This window comes from Ceratotherium simum, chromosome 29 (assembly GCF_057802395.1).
Source record: "Ceratotherium simum simum isolate JZ-2026a chromosome 29, ASM5780239v1, whole genome shotgun sequence".
Lineage (NCBI taxonomy): Eukaryota > Metazoa > Chordata > Mammalia > Perissodactyla > Rhinocerotidae > Ceratotherium > Ceratotherium simum.
In genome coordinates, this window is record NC_141928.1 from 21,770,876 (window position 1) to 21,793,115 (window position 22,240).

The 22,240-nt window shown below is 48.1% G+C and overlaps 1 protein-coding gene across 8 annotated transcripts in view; it reads right to left on the minus strand.

The window, feature by feature from the left end:
• Positions 1–629: 629 nt before the first annotated feature.
• COL27A1 (collagen type XXVII alpha 1 chain) overlaps positions 630–22,240 on the minus strand; it is a 148,522-nt gene continuing 126,911 nt past the window's right edge. For 5 of the 8 annotated variants that reach the window (XM_087419227.1, XM_087419229.1, XM_087419228.1 and 2 more), the window contains 12 exons: positions 19,745–19,798; positions 19,221–19,283; positions 18,785–18,838; positions 18,590–18,625; positions 18,458–18,475; positions 18,214–18,249; positions 17,791–17,817; positions 15,002–15,067; positions 13,859–14,027; positions 12,670–12,779; positions 3,461–3,679; positions 630–2,586 (listed from right to left, as the gene is read on the minus strand). In XM_087419227.1, coding sequence (XP_087275353.1) covers positions 2,440–2,586; positions 3,461–3,679; positions 12,670–12,779; positions 13,859–14,027; positions 15,002–15,067; positions 17,791–17,817; positions 18,214–18,249; positions 18,458–18,475; positions 18,590–18,625; positions 18,785–18,838; positions 19,221–19,283; positions 19,745–19,798 — 999 coding nt within the window. In that variant the 3' untranslated portion in view covers positions 630–2,439. The other 3 variants (XM_087419226.1, XM_087419230.1, XR_015548944.1) reach the window with 3 other exon arrangements.

Below are 22,240 nucleotides of genomic sequence, written 5' to 3' on the forward strand. Positions count from 1 at the left end.
GGTTGAATCGTGTCTCCCAGAAAGATATATTGAACTCCTAACCCTGTTACCTGTGAGTGTGGCCTTATTTGGAAATAGGGTCTTTGCAGATGTAATCAGGTTACGATGAGGTCATTAGGGTGGGCTCTCACCCAGTATGACTGGTTGACTGGTGTCCTTCCAAAATGATGTGCATATGGAGTCACACAGGGAGAATGTCACGTAACTACAGAGGCAGAGACGGAGGTGCTGCATCTACAAGCCGAGGTACACCTGGGGCCACCAGAAGCTGGACAAGGTAAGGGACCTCCCCTAGAGGCGTCAGAGGGATCCTGGCCCTGCCGACACTTTGATTTCAGACTTCCAGCCTCCAGACTGGCAGAGAATGCATTTCTGCTGTTTTAAGTAGCCTGGTTTGTAGTACCATTACAGCACCCCTAAGAAACCAATACACTGTGAGACCTGGACCCCATCCCTTTTGGTGCCGTGCCCCCAGGCGCCATATCACTCCCTATCCCCCCCTCCTTTGGGGGACACTGCATAAGCAGAGCATCCTCTGAGCATCTTCCTCCCACCCCCCAGCCCTGCCAGAAACCTCCCTCCCGGCTTTTCAAGGAAGCACACAGCCACAGATGCGTCATTCCATTGCCTCAGTTTTAAATATTTATTTAAAATCCAGAAGGGAAAAGGAGACACGGAACCCAGTGGGGTTTTAACACACTGACATGTGGACAGAGACATTAACAAGGACAGCAGAAAAACCCAAGAACGAGACAGAGGCCAGGTCGAGACTGGCGGCATGGGGACATGGAGCGGGGAGATGAGGCCCGAGCTGCTACAGAAGTGTACTTCCACGGGGAGCATCCGGGCGGGGGCGGGAGGGCGAGGGGTACAGGAAGTGTCCAGTGGGGAGGGTGGGCCAGAGTGAGGTATTAAATAATGAAAATCAAATCCAATTCCCAAAGAGATACAACTTAAGAAAAAAAAAAAAAGACACATAGACTTTCACATAAAATTTCCCCTTCTATAAAAATAATTCCGTAGTTAAAATCATCTCAAAGTCAACCTGGGTGTTCACTGGTTCACTGATACAGGACAATTCAGATGACACTGAATATCCCTATCACGTTGAACTCTGAGATTCCCATAATCATTCTTGTTCCTCAGCCCACATTTACACTTGCAGCTAACGATGCTGGGTTTCTATAGAATTTAACGACAATGAAAAAAGCAAGAGGATGGTCGCATCTTGGAAGGACAAGCTCCAGGAAGGGAGGACCTTGGGGGATGGTATGTGGCTCCATGAGATCGTTCCATATTTCTATTCTGCCTCCAAGGCCAGCCCTGACCCAAGGCTGCTCTTGTAACTGGTTTCATCAACGTCAAGACTCCTCCCGGGATTCTCCAGTCTAGATCGTTCTCTTCCAGACAAGCCTAACTTCCTTCCAAGGCCACGAAAAGCCAAGCTAAAATCCTTCCTGGTCAGGCCACCCCCCTGCCTTAAAGAGGACAAACATTTCCAAGTCCATAAGTTAAAAGGTAAAATCTTTCTACTTCTGTTTCTGGTAGTTTTTTTCGTGTTTTTTTTTTTTTTTTTTTTCTTTTTCCTTTTTTTTTTTTTCCCCTCCATAGCAGATTACCTGATGAGCATAAGGGTGATGCTAGGAAAATTGAACACTTCCCCAAACTTTGTCATTTGGAGGAGAGAGAAAAATGTGGATGATACCCCACATCAACACATTGCTTCAAAGTCTGTGGCAAAAATGCTAGCACCTTCAGAATCTTAAATAGGTTTTTTTTTTTTTCCTTAAAAAATCACATACACTACGAGACAATTGCGAGCACCAGCGTTTTCACAGTGGGAGGTAGCAAACGGCACCCCCAGCCCCGAGGACCTCGCCCCGCCCCTCGGCATCCTTTGCTTGCCACCCTCTGGCTGCTCCCTCTCGCACCTCTTTCCCAGGTGAAAAAAATAGTAATGCACCATCTTTGTGTTTGTTTAAATAAAATATATATACTTCTTTCTTTCCTTTTCTTCTTTTTCATGTCTCCTCTCTAATATTGCACATCAAAGCTCCCCGCATGGACCAGCGGACGAGATGCCCCCTTCCCTCGAGCTGGAACGTGGGGTCTTTGGGCAGGAAGGTGGGGAGGGAAGGGGGTGGCCGCAGAGCTGGGAGACAGGCCGGGGGGCTCAGGTGGGTTGCAGGCCCAGCTTGCTCTGGCTGGCTCTTTGGTTGGTCTTTGGGGCTGAGCTGGGATCCATTGTTCCCAAGGTCACCCCATTCCCTGCTACCCTCCCAGCCACTTCTACTGGGCAGACAACAGCTGGGGCCTGCCCAAGGATCCCAGGGCAGGTGAGCTGCCTCTCCTGGGCTCACCTGCCCCTGGGTACCCTCCTTGTGCCTCCTCCTCCTCTTCCCTCCCCCACGAGGCCTAGAGGACCCAGGAGGTCAGAGGTCAGAGGAAGCACGCAGGTCCAACTTCAAGGCGGTACTGCTTCCCTGATGAGGCAGGAGGGAGGTTGTCCACGCTGACGATGGGCAGCTGCTGGGGGTCCTGGGTCCGGAAGGTGAAGAGCGTCTGATGCCAGCGGCCATCCTGGACCTGAGGGTAGAAGGCAAAGAGTATACATGTGTCCATCATGGTCCTCAGCATGTATCATGTGCATTTCCCCATCACTTTTCCTATGATGACAACTTTTAATGGCCACGTGGTATTTCACTGTAGCAACGACTCGTATTTGTCCATTTCGATCGCTTCTAATTTTTTATTCTTATATAAGTAACGCTGTAATGAACATCATTATAGCTAAACCTTTGTGCACATTCTTAATCACTTCCCTGGATCAAATTCTAGAAGACTCACTGGATCAAAAGATAGGTACATTTCCAAGGCTCTGGATATATATATATATATATATATATATATATATATATATATATATATATACACGTATATATATGCTGTCCCAAAAGCCTCTGCCAATTTCTTTTTTCTGAATAACTTTGTGTGAGAGTGTCCATTTTCCCACATCCTCACTAACATTGTGTATTACCAGGTTTGTTTAATTTTGTGAAACTGTTTTTTTTTTGACAACTCTCTGTCTTCCTCTCCGCCAACAACCCACCTGTTTTAGGCACCTGAAAATGACCAAAAATGTTAAGAAATTAGCCTGACCAGAGTGGGGGTAGAGAGAAGAGTAGAAATATATCCTCTTATAAGCAGCCTTGCAAATAAGTCCAGCAACTACCAGCCCGTAGATTTTTTACCAGCTCAGATCTTCCCTCAGAACGTTCCCAGAGAGGAAAATGAATAAAAACAATTTTATAAAACTGTCATAATAAAATTATTGCACAAAGATAAAAATTATATAGATCATGCTAATTTAGTATAAAATTGTCACACAGAATTTCATAATAAAAACAAGTTTTTCTACTTGTCCCTGCACGATGGGCCTGTGAGGGGCTCCAAGGGTTACCTTGCAGCCATCCACGGACACTTCCGGTCTGAAGTGACCCCCGGCTTCGAAGATCTGTCCGTTCCAGGCCCGGAAGCGCACAGCCTGCTTGGCTGGCATCTGCCCGGTGCCCTCCTGCCACACGGTCATGTTAAGGCAGTGGATGGTGATATGCTGCGTCACCTCGGAGCTTAGGAGGTGCAGAAAATTCATCTGGACCCGGCTGACGGCAAACTCGACCTGTGGAGGAGGCACGGCGGGGAGGCCGGGTCAGGCTTGGCTGCCCGCATCCCTCGCCTCTCTCTGGAGGGCGTGGGGATAAGCCCTCTCCGGGTAAGCGTTTCCCAACCATGCTCCCAGATGGGTGCCCACTTGCAAGATAGGGAAAATGCGGTCTGTGTGGGCCAGTCCCACAGCCCATGGGTAACCAGTGAGGGAAAGAACCGCAGTCTGCCTGACTCCAGAGCCAGGGCTGCAAGGGGTCTAATGCCATCGGATCCCCCCACCCATTGCATGGAGGGGTCTTTGGAGCTGAGCTGGGATCCAGGGGCCCAGAGAGGAAGAGGATCTTGCCCAAAATTGAGAGGCTCTTGGAATACAGAAATGATAAGTGCCTTCCCCATCCTTCCTAAGTCCCAAGATCCCGGTGGGGTGCTGCTGGAAACGGCAGACCTGACAACAAACAGGAGGATGGGATTGTGGCTTCAGTGGTTGTAGTGTGAGCCCTGACAGTTGGGTTTTCTCTTTTTTGTAATACAAGCGCCTGACTTAACCTTTGATTGACAGGCATCCATTTCAAAGACGGCTGTCTGGAATAAAGCCAGCCACAGCCTGGATAGAGTCAGGCCCCTCCCCGCACTGAGCCTCCTTTGTTTTAAAGATCTTGGTTGATTTTGATAACTCACTATTTGGGCCACTTGTTTTTTTCTCTTCTTGTGCTTTAAATTCCTGCTCTTATGTTTTAAATTCACCAATAAAGAATGAGCCCATGAAACCCTCAGCCCCCAACCTCACCCCCAAGAAAAGCAGAACCCTAGGCCCGCATGCTCTCTCTTTCTCTCTACCTGCAACCTCGCTGTGTGGCCCCAGTTGTGCTGTGTAATTTCCAGGTCCTGCAAGTAAGAAACCTTTATTTTTTCCAAGTCTCCTGATGGTAATCGCTGAGGGCATCTTGCAGTCACAAGGCCGGTCCAACCACAACACTGGTTATTGATAGGCTGACACGAGCACAGGGCAATTGGCATAGTCAGCAGGATTGCATGATTGCCCTTGCAATTAACCAAGCGGAATGCCCTTTACCTGAAACTTGCTTCCTAACCACCTAACTCAAGGGGGGAACACCATCTGGGAAAGGAGCACTGCTCACTGGGGTCTGTCGTGCCGCTGTATGCTTTCACGTGTTGCCTCTGTCATGTGTTGCCTGTGGGATGCAACCCAAAAGGTCACAGCTGCTATAATAATCCAGTGATCTCCCCAGAGCAGTGTCATCAAGGCTATATGGTCTAACAAGATGATTAGACCACTAATTATAAAGGCCTTAATTTACTATTAATATACGTAAGGTTCCTCCACGCCTCGAGGCCAAGGAGAGCTAAGGAGGGGGGACTGGATCACAAGGATATTGTCATCACCTAAGGAGAGGCTCTGGGCTAAAGGCACGAGGAAAAGATTCCCAGAGGTGAGAAGGACAGGAGACCTCTGCCTGCGACCACTGAGTCGGTGGGTTGTGCCCAGACTATGTGTCCTAACCCAGGAGAGTGAAATAGCCTTGCAACTAGAAACCAATGGCACCCCCAGAGGGAACATACAACAGAGGCCTATGGTCTCTGTGTCACCACTTTGCTCACTACTGTTGCTCTTGGACCCCTGACCCAATGGGATATTACCAGGGTCCAATCCCTGGTGTGATGTCACTAAAAAAATTAATGGACAAATATAAACATCTGAACATCCGGTGCTGGTGCATCCTAAGAACACTGAAGAGGTACACCAGCTCCTTGATAAATGTAAAACCCCATGGACGCCTCCTGGGCATTGCGCAGTGCTATGGCATCACCAACATGCCAAGACTCTGGTATTACGCTCCAGAAGCCTGAGGGCTTTTCCCAAAGACCCTGTGCATATCAGGCTAGTGGAAGCAGACCCAATCTTGGAGAAACCCTTGGACACCCTGGAAGGGAAAGCACCCGCCTATGAAGAGCGTTCACAGTGATGTCATCCAAAAATTTCCAGTAACAACACATAATATTAAGGTAACAAGAAAAAATCAAGAAGTAGAAACGGAGGTTTAAAAACTATACCTTAACTAAAATTCAAACCTTTCTTAAAGATTTTATGCTTCAAGAAGGAGAGAGGGGAGAGAATTGGCTTTTGAGGGGTTTGTTTGGAATGGGGTCTGAATTGGTACTCATGGCTGCCAAAATGTGAACTGGCCAATATCTCTAAAGACCCTAAAATCCACGACTTTCTTAAAGATCCATCCTGGCCATATGCTCGTTTCCTCCAAGATACTGCTGATCCTGAGGCCCCTTGGCTTTCTCCTGAACAGGGCAGAACTAAGAAATGTGCCTGATGAGTCATCCCTGCCGCCAAGGGAAAAGCTGACAGGGTCATCGAGGCCTCTAGGGAGGAGGAAAAGGGAAAGGGGAAGGCAAGGGTCCCTAGAGCCCCCGATATTTGTACCAGCGCCCTCTCTCTCCTCACTTGGATATTTACTGCTTAGCACCATGCCCATCCTTCCATCACAGTGAACATGGCTAAGGCTCACACAGAAGGAAAACAATAAGACGAAGTCCATCTCCTGCTGCACAAAATTGGCACAATCCAATGGGTTTATCATCTCCGTGACTATAATGACCCAAATGACCCCCTCTTCTTTTCCAACTCTGAAGAAGCCCCATTTGACTCTGAGTCCAGAGAATTATTTTTACAGGGCACTCCCCCTAATCACAGGGCTGCGCTACTACATTTTACTGGGACATTTTATTGGGACATTTTGTGTGGTTACACACAAAATGTACGAAAACTCCTAGTAGAAAACTTGCACTCTTTCTCTGTCCCTTGAAGAGGTAAATCTTACCATGTCTTTGAAGTGTAAACACTCCAGGGGGTAACTAAAACTCTGCCCACAATCACCTAAGACTGAAGGAGAAAAAAGGGAGAAAAGGGGCCTTTTGAAATACAAACTGCTATAAAAGCTCTGTTGCCCCAAATCTAGTTCACAGCCTCCTTGAGGTTACTTGTCAAGGACAAATACCAACCTTAAAACTCTTCTTCACAAATATTAGTAGAAAGCTTTAGCCATTGGAGCAGGTAACCTTAACTTGTTCCGTCTGCCGGACACAATTTGAAGTCCAACGTTATTTATAAACTAGTGAGTTTTATGTTGTACCTGATTCACGGCCGAAGTTTTGGAACAAAAGCTACAGGGTCTCTGTGTCCGTCTGCGTGTTTATATATGTCTACAGACGTATATTATGTATATGTGATTTTTTTTCTTTCTCTCTACCTCCGGATGGTATTGCCAAAATTAATTTATAAAAGAGCTCTATGTGATTGGCTGATAAATAAGTGCTCATGAATTAAATCTTCCTAAAACTCAGAAATACAGAAACTAACTCAAATGTTTTTCAAGTTCACACAATCTGGGATAATCTTGGGTAAATAAAAGCTAGTTTAAGTTTGGTTTACACAAAATAGGTACATCTTCAGAGTTATCAGCATTAATATAATGCAGATAAACAACTTTTATTCTACCTGGGTTTACTAGTCAGATAAATTTATGTTATCTCTGTTGCTAAATTTGTCAGCAAGAAAAGTAGCTTGGGATGATGGCTGACTTTGTTTACTGTCTAATGAAGTTTTCGTGGGTAGTCTAAGCATAGTTGTCGGGACCAAGTGATTTAGATAGATTAAGTGGAAGAAGGGCTTCAGCAATAATTAAGTGTTATGGTATGTCTACTTAAAAAGAGTTTCCAAAATCTTTGGTAACTTCCACCCTTAGAATTTTGCTAAGTTAAATTAAATGATGGGAATTCATTGAATGTCTAGATTATTTCCAAATAAGATAAAGTACTGAAACATAAATTTCTAAACAAGTCTAAATTTACCTACTTTTGACCTCTTATTACAGAGGAACTAAAGAAATTTGGGTCTGTTAGTAAATGTCTTGTGCCACACTGAAAAATTGTGCTATAAGGAAATAGATGTTTCTAGAAATTATGAAATGTATTTATAAATTTGACAGTTTAAAGAACGCTGGTGTAACAGGCAGTTCAAAATTGCTTCTTAGTTTACACTAGAAATTAAGGTTCCTAAGGGTTAAGAATTCTAATTAATATATGTAATTAAAACTGCTAGAAATAATAAGGCACATGTCTCTGTATGCAAGGAAGGTAGGATGTGTTTTGGGTAAAAAAGGTATGAGGAATGGAGATGCATTTTTGTTAAGGGAAAAGAAAATAAATTTGTCCTAAAGTAAAATTGGTTATTTCAGAATGGGAAAGAGGAAAATAAAGGACAAAATGATATAGGAAGTTGGGAAAAGAGAGAATGGAGAAGAGAGAGAGAATTTTACCGTGTGTAGTCAAGTTGGCTAAAATTGGATTGCTGTCATAAGGATTTTTTTTTAAATAAGCTTTAATTCAATAGTATGCTTACATAATTTTCTTTCATCCAATAAAAGAACAAAGTTTTCTTGGCATATTAGTCTGCTTCTGATAAGAGACTATGAAAGGCTTTTCTTTACCTTTTAAGTAATCTGGCTAGAAAGCAAAGATCTTGTGTTTTATCAAAATAATTTCCTGTGCTTCAGGTTGTTTTAATCAGGTCTTTGATTACTTAAGAAAATTGAGTCTTCTCAATATTAAAAGAGCTAAGTTTTGCTCACAACTATGTAACTTCTGTATTTGCCTTTAAAATCTTCTGTCACTTTGGTTAAGTAGACAATTAAGTACTGTTTCATAATGATGTGTGATCTTATTTAGTCAAGTGTCCAAAACCTTTGATATTTTTGACAAACTTCCCCAAATCAAATTCTAAATGAAGTCTTTTTTGACCTGGAAATAACTTCAGGATTTTCCAGAGGGCCTCTGGAACATCTCGAAAGATTTGTTCTCTCCCTTATAAAAAGAGAGGCATTAAAATAATTAGGCTTGGGCCAGCCCCATGGCTTAGCGGTTAAGTGCACGCGCTCCACTACTGGCGGCCCAGGTTCAGATCCCGGGCACGCACCGACGCACCGCTTCTCCTGCCATGCTGAGGCCATGTCCCACATGCAGCAACTAGAAGGATGTGCAACTATGACATATAACTATCTACTGGGGCTTTGGGGTAAAAACAGGAGGAGGATTGGCAATAGATGTTAGCTCAGAGCCGGTCTTCCTCAGCAAAAAGAGGAGGATTAGCATGGATGTTAGCTCAGGGCTGATCTTCCTCACACACACACACAAAAATTAAAATAATTAGGCTTATTTGATATATTAAATTACATGTCAAATAAGAAATAATGCTACACCTTCTTTACAGATATCCTTGTATGGATAAATGTTATAAATATAAGTGTTCCAGAAATTACATGAAATTCCTAAAAGTCTGATATGTAATGTTATCAGTCATAATTTCAGTTATCATATTAAAATGTTGTATGTCACAGAAATAACCAAATTTCCTTGTCAATTGCATTATAATGAACTCTCATCAGATCTTTAACCACAGGCATTTTAAAGTCTTTTGTCATTTACAGACAGTTACTGTTTTACTCTGATACTTTTGCAGAAGTGCTACATTTTCAAGGAGATGCATGGAAAGGACTTGGACAAGTACAGGTTTCTGATAACTTTCAGATCATACCACTGAACTGGTAAGAATTTACATAATTCTAAGGAAACCTGGATTCAAAAAACTGGTAAAAAAAGATTAAGATCAAGAATTAATTACACAGGACTGAATGAACCAATGAGGATGATTATAATTTTTTTATACGTCTGTCTGAAACATTGCTGGTTCTTTAATCTTTTGGTTTCCAGATTGAAGGAAACTTTTTCTCTTAAGCCAGCTATGACTTACAGCAATTTGGTAAAGAATACCTTTGTAAACAAAGATGAAACAATTACTCTTTCTTCCTACCTGATCCCTCTAGAATTTGGAAACTCTCAATGAGTATTCTTATTCTCATGGCAATTTAGTTATTTGCATAAGTTCAATAAGAATCTGTTCTCCTTGTAACAGGACACAGTTGGAAACAGTGGTCATATTACCAAGGTTTTGACTGGAATGTCGTATTTGAGAGAGACATACGTAGACTCAGATATGACCAGATTGCTTTAAGGAACTAAGGCTGACTTTATAGAGCCAATAAAGCCCCTTGAAAAATTGGCATGGGATGTTGCTTACAGGGTTCCCAGCAGCCTTACCAGGTGAGTAATGAAGGTCACTTCCTGGCAGGCCCAAGAACCTCAGGATATTTTGGGGACCTCAAGAAGAGAGGAATTCACCCAAATCTATAGGTATTCCAGGTGACATTGGATGATGAGTTCTTGGCTTGGCTTCTTGGCCTAAAAAGGCTTTTAAAAGTTCAATCTGAGATTCTTTATGAAAAGTTCCAGCAAAGCAGATTTAAAAGAGCCTGTATGGTCAATCACTGCTCTTGCTACACTTATATAATAATCAGGCCAAGTTTATTGAAACTAGACTTAATTTGCAAAAAAATTAGTCTTACTATGGTTATCTTTGATAGAAATGGGGGTGACTGTAGAGAGAAAAATTATGTTTAAATGGAAACTATAATACACACTTCTGGATATTAGATTCTAGTTCTGTCAATTTGTTTTGTTTTCTACCTGTAAACTGGACTGGATGCTGAATTGTCATTTCCTCCAATATCTGGCTACAACGCTCCAAATTAATGTTTCCAATTTTTCTCCCACCCTTCTGACCTGGAATCATTGAGAACTAAAACTGTCCTTTTCCCAAAGCCATGCAAGCTAACATGGGATAACTTGATAGAAACTTCAGAGAAACCACCACAATAGCTTATATGTGGACAGTCTTCATGCCTGTTGCTACAGGGGTCACTCAGAAAGATCACCAGAGACATTCAAACTGCAAACCAGGAAAATCTACCAGATTGCCACTGACTCCATCTGAAGATGCTCCGAGCCCAACATCTGGAAATCTTCCCAACTGGCTGCCTTTAGAACTCAGAAACTGGGATTATAGTCTACTCTAATCACCAACTATTTTTTTCTTTTGTTTCCATAGAAATGCCTTTTATTAAATACTTGATTACCTGCACCATGTGGGTGTAACTTGGGGAGCCCACCTGCATCACAGCCCCCTGAAATGAGACACAACCCTTTAACCGAACCGACCCATTCTCAGGACTAAGAGAGTGGTTCAATGAGATATGGAGCAATCTACCAACTTGGGACGGGTTCAAACCTACTTACACCAGATGACCCAAGGTGTTAAAATATTTCACAATATTACCCAACTTTTTGAACAGATTCCTGGGGCCCCTGAGATCCCCAACTTAGTTTCATTGCTGGACCCTTCAAGTTTGGGACAATGGCTACGGACTGGATTTCAGCCTATTGCCTGTATAATTATTGTAGGATTTGCTATTATAATCCTATTTAGATGTGCAATTGCTGGGTTACAATGTGCCCTACCCCTGACTTTTAGCACATCATCTATCTGGGCAGTGAGTGTCCTCATCATTGACTCTGATGCCTTGGCATCACAGGATTGTAGTGTGAGCCCCGACAGTTGGGTTTTCTCTTTTATGTAATGCAAGTGCCTGATTTAAGCTTTGATTGCCGGGGCATCCACTTCAAAGACGGCTCTCTGGAATAAACACATTGCCAGCCACAGACTAGATAAAGAGCCAGGCACCTGCCCCCACTGAGGCTCCTTCGTTTTAGAGATCTTGGTTGATTTCAATAACTCACCATTTGGGTCACTTGTTTTTTCTCTTCCTGTGCTTTAAATTCCCACTCTTATGTTTTAAATTCACCAATAAAGAGTGAGCCTATGAAACCCTAGGCCCCCACCCTCGACCCCAATAAAAGCAGAACTCCAGGCCCGTGTGCACTCTCTCTCTACCTGTGACCTCACTGTGGGGCCCCAGGTGTGCTGTGTAATTTCCAGGTCCCGTAAGTAAGAACCTTTATTTTTTTTTCAAAGTTTCCTGATGGTTATTGCTGAAAGGCATCTTGCAATCATAATAAGAACCACAAGGGCCGGTCCAGCCACCACATTGGTTATTGATAGGCTGAGAACAGCACAAAACAGTGGTTCATTGTTCCTGATGGGGATGGCCACCCAGATGAGCGGTCACGCTGCCAACCCGGGCACCAACTCTGACCTCACTCTTCTGACGGGCGAGTTTGCCACGTGGCCCCCAAACCTCAGCAACAGAGGAGAAAGGGCCTGCTGGACCGTGAGCCGTGTTTCCTGCTGAATCCCAGCTCCTGGCCCGGTGCCTGGCACATGATAGGAACTCAACAAAGACTGGGTGACCAGCTGGCTTGCCTAGAGAGTCTCAAACTCCAGGTCAGACACGGCCAGCAGAAGGCAGCCCCTGGAGCCTCCCCAGGGGGCCGATAGGATGGGATGCAAGGGGGCTCTGGGTCCCCACCACGCCTGCAGCCAGAGCCGCTCTTCTCACTGCAGCATGAATCGTCCCATATGGAGGACTTCACGCAACTGCAGACCCACAATCCACCACGGGGCATCCTGGGCGGGGTGGTTACACCCCACTGCTGACACCTGCCTTGGTTTATTGCTGAGTTGCCCTGAGCCACCTGAAATTTTCAGCCCAGAGACAGGCATGGGTAAGTGGGCACTGAACATTAAATATTTGCATATACAACTCTGCCAGCCTGTCCCAGGGGAGCAGCACGCTGACTTATCTTGTGTTGATGGTTCACAGTTCTCCAAGCTGGGCAAGCTTGGCCAACTACACTGTTTTAGATATTAGGAAGAAATTTCTATTTGAAGAAAGAACCATTAGCATCATACAACTCAAAAGGGTTTGGAAACCACGGATTTAGAACAATTCATCCCCAATTTACAGATGAGGAAACTGAGGTTCAGAAAGAGGAGATGACCTTCACACTGCCGTACAGCAAGATAGTCAAGGCTCAGACCAAAACCTAGGTGGGCTGTAGCCCAGGGCAGGGGCAGGGTAGAGTGGGCCCGCCAGTGCGGGGTGGGGAGCAGGTGGGTACCTTGGAGGCCGTGATGGGCTTGAGACACGTCTGCCCACCATGTGTGAAGTTGCAGGAGACTTCGATGGTGTCGGACGAGCAGCCAAGGTTTGGATCCACCCAGTAGGTACCTGCAGGCAGCACGGGATAGGGCAGGGGTGTGTGTATGTGGGAGGAGCCCAGGGCTTGGTTCTGCTGGTGGACCCTGCACCTTGTGACCTGCTGAGACCCAGGTGGGCATAAAGGTGGGGAGGGCAGAGCAAAAAGAGATTCCGTGAGCCACAGAGATGGAAGGAAACCCTCTGGGCAGAGCTCACAGCTGGCAGAGCCCCCACAGGGGCCGCATGGCTGAGCACTTGCCCAGGTCGCTACTGGGAAGTGTCCATTTTACAGAGGGAACAATTGAGGTTGAGAAAGGCTGAGCCACTTGCCTCAAAAATTTAGGGATCACCGAGTTGAATGGTTTCTCCGCAAGGCCAGTGATCCTCCTAGGGCTGGCAGAGGAGGGGTGGACTCTGGACTTCCACCCCACCAGCCAGGCACCTCTGCTAGCATCTGATTTCCCTGTTGGGCTTCAAAGGAGACAAAGGCCCCGCAGCTGAAAGGGTGGGACAGCTGGCCTCTAGGCCACTTTCTTGTGCAGCGGAGGGAAGATGGCTGAGGGCAGGACCACGGCTGCCCCAGCTCACACGGCTGGTCAGAGGCAGGGCTGACATACGAACTCAAGTCTGTCTGCCTCCAAAGCCTGTGGTCCTCCAACAGCACCACGTCCGTCAGCTCACGAGAGAGCAGAGAGTTGGATGAGGTGCAGACAGAAAGAAGGGAAATCTCGGCTCTCCAGGGAAGCCATGATGGGGTCCCCCCTCGGTCCCCTCCTGGCCCTCGGGGGCTTTTTCTGCCAAACCTCTTCTCTTGTTGCACTGAAACGGTCATGCCCAGCTTGTGGATCTGTGGGCTCTGCAAGAGCGGAACCATTCCTTCTATGTTGCCCACTATGTCCCCATACCCCAAGCACAAGGCCTGGCATATTGTGGGGCTCAGTGACTGTTTGTTGAGTGAATAAATGACTGCCCATGTGCCTATCTCCTCGAAGACAGAAACCTGGCCCGGATGAGCTGAGACTGGAAGGCTCCATCTCCCCCACCTCCTCCTGGCACGCCCCTGCCTCTGCCCCGCCCCACGCCTGGGGCAGACCCCACAGGCCTCATACCATCCACCATCTTCTGCTCACAGGCCATGAGGTCCCGGCAGACCCGGGCGGGGTTCTCTTTGGTGCCCAGGGGCGTCTTAATGCTCTGGATGAGGTTGCTGAGGTAGTGTAAGGTTTTAAAGATCTCCCCTCCCTGGTCCAGCACCAGCCGGTCCGGATGGCTGTAACCCTGTGGTGAGGAGAGAGGGTGACTATCGGCCCCTTGAGGTCCTGGCCTGGCCCAAGGTCCGAGCCTCCACAGCCCCGAGTTCTCGCTATTTGGGAGACATCTCTGAGTCCCCAGGGGCACGGTTGGGGCAGGAGGTGGGTCTCCCTCCACTTAACAGATAAAGATGCTGGGACCAGGGATGGAGGGGGAGCTGCCATGAGGGCCTAGATCTGGGCTCTGGTGCAGAATGGGCAACAGGTCCCATGAATGAGGCAGACACGGGCATGAGGGTCACTGCGGAGAGGCTCCAAATCCCTCCGGGAGGGGTCAGTGGGGGTCTTTCCCCTGACCCCCCCAGTTGGAAGGAAGATAATGGGCTCTTCTATGCTGTCCTCTCCCCTGGATTGTGAGCCCTGAGAGAGCCAACTCGGCATCAACTTTCCCCAGCATCCAGCTCAGGGAATAGATGGAAAGGTCTATGGGAGGTCTGAGCTTGGGGGTGGTGAGTTCCCCAACGTGGGAAGGAATCAAGGCAGCAAAGGGCACTCCTGACAGGGCCTCAGCTAAAGGACACCTGAGGCGCTTTTCAGCCTGGAGTCTTGGAGCTGAGCTGGCCACAGGCCAGGGTGTTGTGGGTGACCATGAGCTTCCTGCTCCTGGAGGATGGTGGGATTGGACCATGGGAAGTTGCTGTGGGCTCTGGGCCCAGGGGAGCATCTCTTCCTGACTCAGGCCAGCAAGAACTCTGAGACCCTGAGAGGGCTTTGGGGGAAAGCAAAAGGGCTCAGCGCCTGTTTCTAGAAGGCCCTGCTCTGGCTCACACCAGCCGTGTGACCTGGGACTCGTCGCTCTCCACTCTTGAGCACCTGCGGCCATGAGAGGCCATCACAGGCTATGAAACGCCCGGTGTGGGCCATGTGGAGGGACTGACCACAGGCGGCCGTCATGTCTCTTTCCCCAGGAAGGGTCCCATCTGGCAGGGCTCCTGGCGGTACCTCTGCTCTCAGTGCTCCATTCGTGTCCATCCACGTCTGGAAAGCTGCCCCAAGGTCATCTGGCTGCTGTGCAGAGAGAAGACAGGGTGTGTATCCTGGCCCCCCAGGGTCCCCCAGACCCACGAGGTGGGAGCCCCAGCATCTGAGCGCGAGCTGTCCCATCCCACCTTCCCCAGCGAGATCGTGGCCAAGTCACACGCTCTCTGTGGAACTCCCCGTCCTTCCTCCCCTTGCAAAGAGTCAGAGCTGACCCTTCCACTCCCCTCCTCCAGGCACTTGGATAGCTCTCCACCGCCCTCAGGATTAAGTCCACACTCCTCAACGTGGTTACAAGACCCGGCCTGAGTGCTGTTGTCTCTGGCTCTGCCTCTCTTCTCTCTCCCACATATGCTCTGTGCACCTGACACGCTATCGTACTTCGAGGTTCCTAACCACCATGCTCTATCTAGCCACAGGGCCTTTGCACCTGCTGCATCCATTGCCTGGAACACTCTTCCCTCCCTCCAATGCTCCATCTGGCTCTCCTAGTCCAGTGGTTCCCACCCAGGCGCGATGTTGCCCCCTCGGGGACATTTGGCAATATCTAGAGACATTCTTGGCTGTCACAACTGAGGAGGGGGTGCTACTGGCATCTAGTGGGTAGAGGCCAGGGATGCTGCTAAACATCCTACAATGCCCAGGACAGTCACTGCCAGTGAAGAATCATCTGGTCCCAAATGTCACTAGTGCTGCAATTGAGAAACCCTGCCCAGCCCTCATCCCACAGACATCAACTGTGATGGGAACTCTTTCCAGATGCCTCTGCCCCCCGGGCTGGGTGCAGCCCCCTTTCTCTATGTCCCCACAGTCCCTGCGTCTCTCCTTCGGCTTGCACCACAATTGTCTAACATACACTTGTACCTCCGACCTGAGCTCCAGGCTTTCCAGAAGCATAGCTGAGGTCTTGCCACGAAAACAGTGAAGAGGAGAAAGTGACAGTGGATAGGGCTCAGGACTGGGGTGCAGGGCTGGGGCTCTGGGGGTACTTCTCAAGTTCAAATCCCAGCCTTGCCACTTACTCGCTGTAAGATCTGGGCAACTTGCTTAACCTCCCTTTGCCTCAGTTTTCTCATCTTGAAAATGGGCATGATTATAACCTTCTCTTCGAACAGTTGGAAGGAATAAGTGAGTTAAGACATGAAAAGCACTTCTAATGGTGTCTGGCATATAATGAGCACTCACTATATTAGTCATTATTCAAAAAATTCAAAATCCTCCAGTTTTCCATTGTTTAGAGGGGAAGGGTTTTTCCCAGACCTCTCCACTTTCCCCCAGCTGGCTTTCTTATTGATAAGGACTAGGGAAGGGAGTAGAGGGACAGGTCAGGGCTGTCACGATGTTTTTGTGGACGATGCAGAGAAAGGGACAGTGAGAAGCTGAGATGAGAAGAGCAGAGATTCCAAGGGCCCCTCTCCATTCAGTCTGTCCCCTGGGCCACCCCCTGGGCCGCTGTCAGGGCCTGATTCCACCAGTCAGCCTCGCAGGGGTCCATGAGGAAGGACGGGTCAGAGGGCATGGGAGGTGGCCACGCTTTCAGACAGGGCCGCGGTACCCCCAGGGAGGGACACAGGGACCTGATCTGCTCCCTTGCCCGACCCTCTTTGGACTCACAATCCGAGATGGAGGGACCCCGTGACAGTGCGATTTACCATAAGAAATACATATTCGGTCTTTGAACCTGATCCTGACACAGAGCTCCTAAAACCCTTGGAATGTCCTGTGATGAGAGTGATCAGGGTGTCTTTTTTTACGTTAATGAGGTGATTTTTGGAAAGCCCTTAGGTAACCTAAAGGTGGGGAGGCTGGTTGCCAGGGGAGCCAATGATGTTATTAGAGGCTTAGAACTTTCAGTCCCATCCCCAACCTCCGGGGAGGGGAAAGGGGCTGGAGGCTGAATCCATTGCCAAAGGCCAACGATTTAATTGCTCACGCCTCCATAAAATCCGAAAAGGATGGGGTCCGGAGAGCTTCCGGGTCGGTGAACACGCGGAGAGGCAGGGAGAGTGCACACCTGGAGAGGGCAGGGAAGCTCCGAGCCCTCTGCCCATACCTTGTCCTATACATCTCTTCCCTCTGCCTGTTCCTGAGTTATATCCTTTTATAATAAACTAGTAATCTAGTAGGTGAAATGTTTCTCTGAGTTCTGTGAGTCACTCTAGCAAATTAATCAAACCCCAGGAGGAGGTCGTGGGAACCTCTGGTTTATAGCCAGTCAGTCACTCACAAGTACAGGTGACCTGAAGTACAGGTGACCTGGGCTTGCCACTGGTATCTGAAGTTGGGGGGCGGCGGGCAGTCTTGTAGGACCTGTGGGGTCCGATGCTGTCTCCCATAGACGGTGTCAGAACTGAGTTGAATTGTAGGACACCCAGCTGCTGTCCTGAGAATTGCTAGTTGGTGTGGGGACCTCCACACACTGGAATTGGTAGCAGAACCTTTCCAGACCCTCAGCAATTAGCTGACCTGTACAGAGCACACTGACAGGACCTGGGAGCCCAGCAGTTGGAGCATCTTCCTGGGTTCACAGTCAGGAGCACATCCTGGCTGAAACTTGGGTTTCCTGCCTCCCGGCCCAGGGCTCTTTCTGCTGCTTCAGGGTCCAGGGCTCGAGAATGGAGTGACAAAAGGGCACGTGCATCCCTGGGCCCAGCTCAGGGTTCCAGCCACCGTGGCCAGAGAGGTCAGCTGCCAAACGACACCCCCACAAGGCCTTACCCCAAGGAGGCAAAAGAGAATGTTCGGCAACTTACAAAGTAGATAGGGCTTCCTGGAGGACCCTGCAAAAGATGAGGCTGGGTCAGTATGTGATGGGGACTGGGTGCTGGAGTCCCGGAGGCTGTCAGGAGACTGGAGGGGGCCCACCAAGCTGGTCTCCACTCTCCCGGAGCCTGGCCCCACCGGGGCTGGTCTCCACTCTCCCGGAGCCTGGCCCCACGGGGGCAGGTCTCTACTCTCCCGGATCCTGGCCCCACCGGGGCAGGTCTCCACTCTCTCGGAGCCTGGCCCCACCGGGGCAGGTCTCCACTCTCCTGGAAGTCTATGGGCTACAAGAAGTTCCTGAGTCCCGTAAGGTTAGGGTCAAGAAAAGCATCTGCCGGCAAAGCCTTGGGCTCCTTCACAGGAAGCCACCTCCTGCCCCGGAGTCCAGGGGCACAGAGCACACAGTTACCTACCGGTGGGCCGGGCCGCCCTCGGGGGCCGGGAGGACCCTGGAGGGAGAGGAGCAGAACAGTGAGGCCCTGGTCAAAGTGTTCCATCTCCCCACCCCAGACCTCCTCCAGAAAACTTAAGAGCCTGGGACAAGGGTGCCCCTGGTGTAGACAGGCACAGATGGGCGACAGGTCCAGCAATCCAGAACGCCCCCCACCGCCCCCAACCCTCCCCTGCCCCACCAGCCCTCACACCCGGCCCACTCACCCTCGGACCTTGCAATCCCTGGAGGAAGACAGAAGCAGGGAGAGAGAGTTAGGGGACCCGGGCTAAGCCCCCCATGCCCAGAGTCCACCCCTCCCCCACCCTCAGAAGCACTGCCCCCACCCATTCACTCACCAAGTCCCCCTGGCTGCCTTTGTCGCCCTTCGGACCCTGCAACAAACCAAGGCGCAGTGAGAGAGGGCTCAGAGGGGAAGCCCCATTTCCCAGATGGGGAAACTGAGGCTCAGACTGGCCCTGGGTCACAGAGACAATCTGGAGCCAGGCAGGCAAGGGAACCCAGCAGTCTTTCTGGCCACCCCCCACACATACCGGGCGTCCTGAAGGTCCCAGGATTCCGAGGGGCCCAATGATGCCTTCCTTTCCCTAAAGGAGAGAGAAAGGCTTGTGTGTCCTCGTCCCAGGGCCTAGGGAATAGAGTCACAGGGATGGGAGGGTAGAGGGCAGCCTGAGTGTCCCAAGGAAACGGGATGGAGACCTCCTCCAGCAGGGGCCAGGCCATGCATCTCCCGAGCCCCCTCTGTGCCTTGGGGTGGGCTCCAAGAGTGCAGAGCAGGTGAAGGGGGAGGATGGAAGCCAGCTGGCAGGAACAGCCTAGACAAAGGTGTGGAAACGGGAGTGCAGACTGGGCAGAGGGGGCGCAAGGCTGAGGGCACAGGAGGAGGACATGCACCCACCAAGCTGATGGCCGGCCAGCCTGGGACCTGGGGCGACCGCTCCCGCTGGCACAGAGAAGGAGGGGACTCACCATCAAGCCAGGGGGCCCCCGAGGACCCTGGATGCCTTTGAAGCCGATGTCTCCAGGGGGGCCCTGCAAGAGGCACAGGAGGGTTGTCTGTGTCTGGGTGTCTGCTAGTAAAGGCCCCAGCAGTTCCACCATCCCTGGGGACTGGCCTACCTTCACCCTCCCTGTCGAGAGAGGCCCCAGGAAGAGTAACAAATGTCCACAATTATTAAGCAGGTACAGCGTGCCGGCTCGGTGCTGTGTGGTGTATGCCTCTGGTCTTACTTAATTGTTACAACCCTCTACTATTATCAAGCCCATTTCACAGATGAGGAACCTGAGGTCTGGAGAGACCAAGTGACTTGCCTACGGCACAGAACAGGTCAATTGTGGAGCTGGGCTTAGAGCCCAGGTCTGCTGCACTATGAGTACCGGTGGGAGATGCTCAAGCTTGATTCCGGCTGTGTTCCAGCCCACATTGTAAATGCTCAAGAAATACTTGTTGAATGAATAAATGAACGTGTAGGTGGATGGAGGGGAATCTGTACCTTGGGTCCGAAGAGGCCTGCCATTCCTGGGAAGCCCATCTCGCCAGAGTCACCCTGCAGGGAGAACGGGATGAGATGAGGTGAGAGGGGCCAGGACAAGGGTGTCTAGCCAGTCACCCAGGACCCCTGCCGCCTCCCGGGGACATCAGTCACCCCACTGTAGGGCAATCAAGTGATGGGAATAGCTCATAGACTAGACACCAGGTCAGCATGGGCTCCGAGGGGGCAGGAGCCTGTGCCCTCTGCCAGAGAAGAAAGGGGAGGCCAGCTCAGGGATTCCATGAGGAATGTTCTAGAACACTCAGGATCTCCTGTTCCAGGTCTTCAAGAAAAAGAATGAAAGGATCTGCAGACTCTTCCCAACCTGTAGAACCCAAAGGCTCTAGGAATGAATGATGCACTGAAAGTAACCCCATTCCTGAGGGCCAGCTGTGTGCCAGGCACTCTGTGTGCACCACCGTGCATACGTGTTCCTATATCAGCCCAGGGAGGCACAGCACGCCCTGTTCACAGAGGGGGAAACTGGGGCTCAGAGAGGACAGGAACTTGCTCAAAGTCACACAGATGCCACATTGTCGAGTGCCCTGGATTTATATCAGGGGTGAATGATTCCAGAGGGCCAAATTGTATGTTAGGTGTTGGTTAACTTTTAAAGACACTGCCCAACTGTTTTCCAAAGTGGGTGTACCGTTTTACATTCCCATTGGCAGAGTATGAGAGTTCCAGCTGCTCCACATCCTTGTCAACACTTGGTATGGTCTGTCTTTTAAAATTTTCACCATTCTACCAGATGTGCAGTAGCATCTCACTGTGGATTTAATGAGCATTTGCCTAATGATATTGATCTTCTTTTCATGTGCTTACTTGCCTTCTGTATATCTTCTTTGAGGTATCTATTCAAAACTTTTGCCCCATTTTTTTAACGGGCTGCTTATTTTCTTATTGAGTTTTGAGAGTTCTTTATATATTCTAGATATAAATCCTTTACCAGAGATACGATTTGCACTTTCTCCTTTGATGAAGTCCAATTTATCACATTTTGTTTTATGGATCATGTTTTTGGTGTCACATCCAAGAAATCTTTGTATAACCCAAGTCTCAAAGATTGTCGTCTATGCTTTTTTTCTAGAAGTTTTAGCATTTTAGGTTTTCCATTTAGATGTATGATTCATGTTGAATCCATTTTAGCACATAGGAGGAATCCAATTGTTCCGGCACTATTCTGCATCCACTGATGTACACTTGCAGCTTTGTCAAAAATTGGTGTCCATATACGTGTGAATATATTTCCGGACTCTTTATGCTGTTTCTTTGATCTATTAGTATATTTACGGCAGTACCATACTTTCTTGATTACTGTAGCTTTAAATTAAGTCTTGAAATCAACTACTGTGAGTCCTCCAACTTCGCTCTTCTTTTTTTGAGTCGTTTTGATTATTCTAGGTCTTTCGAATTTCCAAATGCATTTTAGAATCAGCTTGTTATTTTCTACAAGAAAAGCCTGATGGGATTTTGACTGGGATTGTGTTGAATCCATAGACCAACTTGAGGAAAATTGACATCTTAATAATATCAAGTCTCTCGACTGAGAAACACAGTAAATATCTCCGTTTTTAGGTCTTCCTCAATTTCTCCCAGCAATGCTTTGTAGTTTTTCAGGGCACATGTCTTGTGCACCTATTGTCATATGTATCTCTAAGTATTTCATATTTGTACGCTATTGTAAATAGTACTGCTTTTCAGATTTCAAATTCCAACTGCTTGCTGCTGGTGTAGAGAAATATAACTCATTTGTGCATATTGAGCTGGTGTCCTGCCGTCTTGCTAAACTCACATATTCTAGTAGCTTTCTTGTAGATTCCACTGGATTTTCTACATAGCCAATCATTTCATCTACAAATGAAAAGTTTCAGTTCTTTTTTGAAACAAGTGCCTTTTTTTTTATTTTCCTGCCTTACCACATTGGCTAGAACCGCCAGTACAATGTTGAATAGAAGTGGTGAGAACAGAGATCTTTGACTTGTTTCTGATCTTTGAGAGAAAACATTTAATCATTCACTATTAAGTATGATATTAACTGTAGGTTTTTCACAGATGCCCTTTGTTGAGTTGAGGAAGTTCTTTTCTATACCAAGTTTGTTGAGAATTATCAGAAACAGAGTTGGATTTTGTCAAATGCTTTTCCTGCATCTACTGAGAGGATGAAATGGATTTTCTTTTTTAGTTTGTTAATATGGTGAATTATACTGATTTATTTTCAAGTGTTAAACCATCCTTGCATTCCTGGGATAAACCTTTATGTACTACCATTTTTATACATTCTTAGATTCATTTTTCTAAAATTGCATTGAGAAATTCTGTATCTATATTTATGAGGGATATTGGTCTATAGTTTTCTTTTCTTGTAATGTTTGTCTGGCTTTGACATCAGAATAATGTTAGTTTCATAGAATGTGTTCGGAGATATTCCCTCCTTTCCAATTTTCTGGAAGAGTT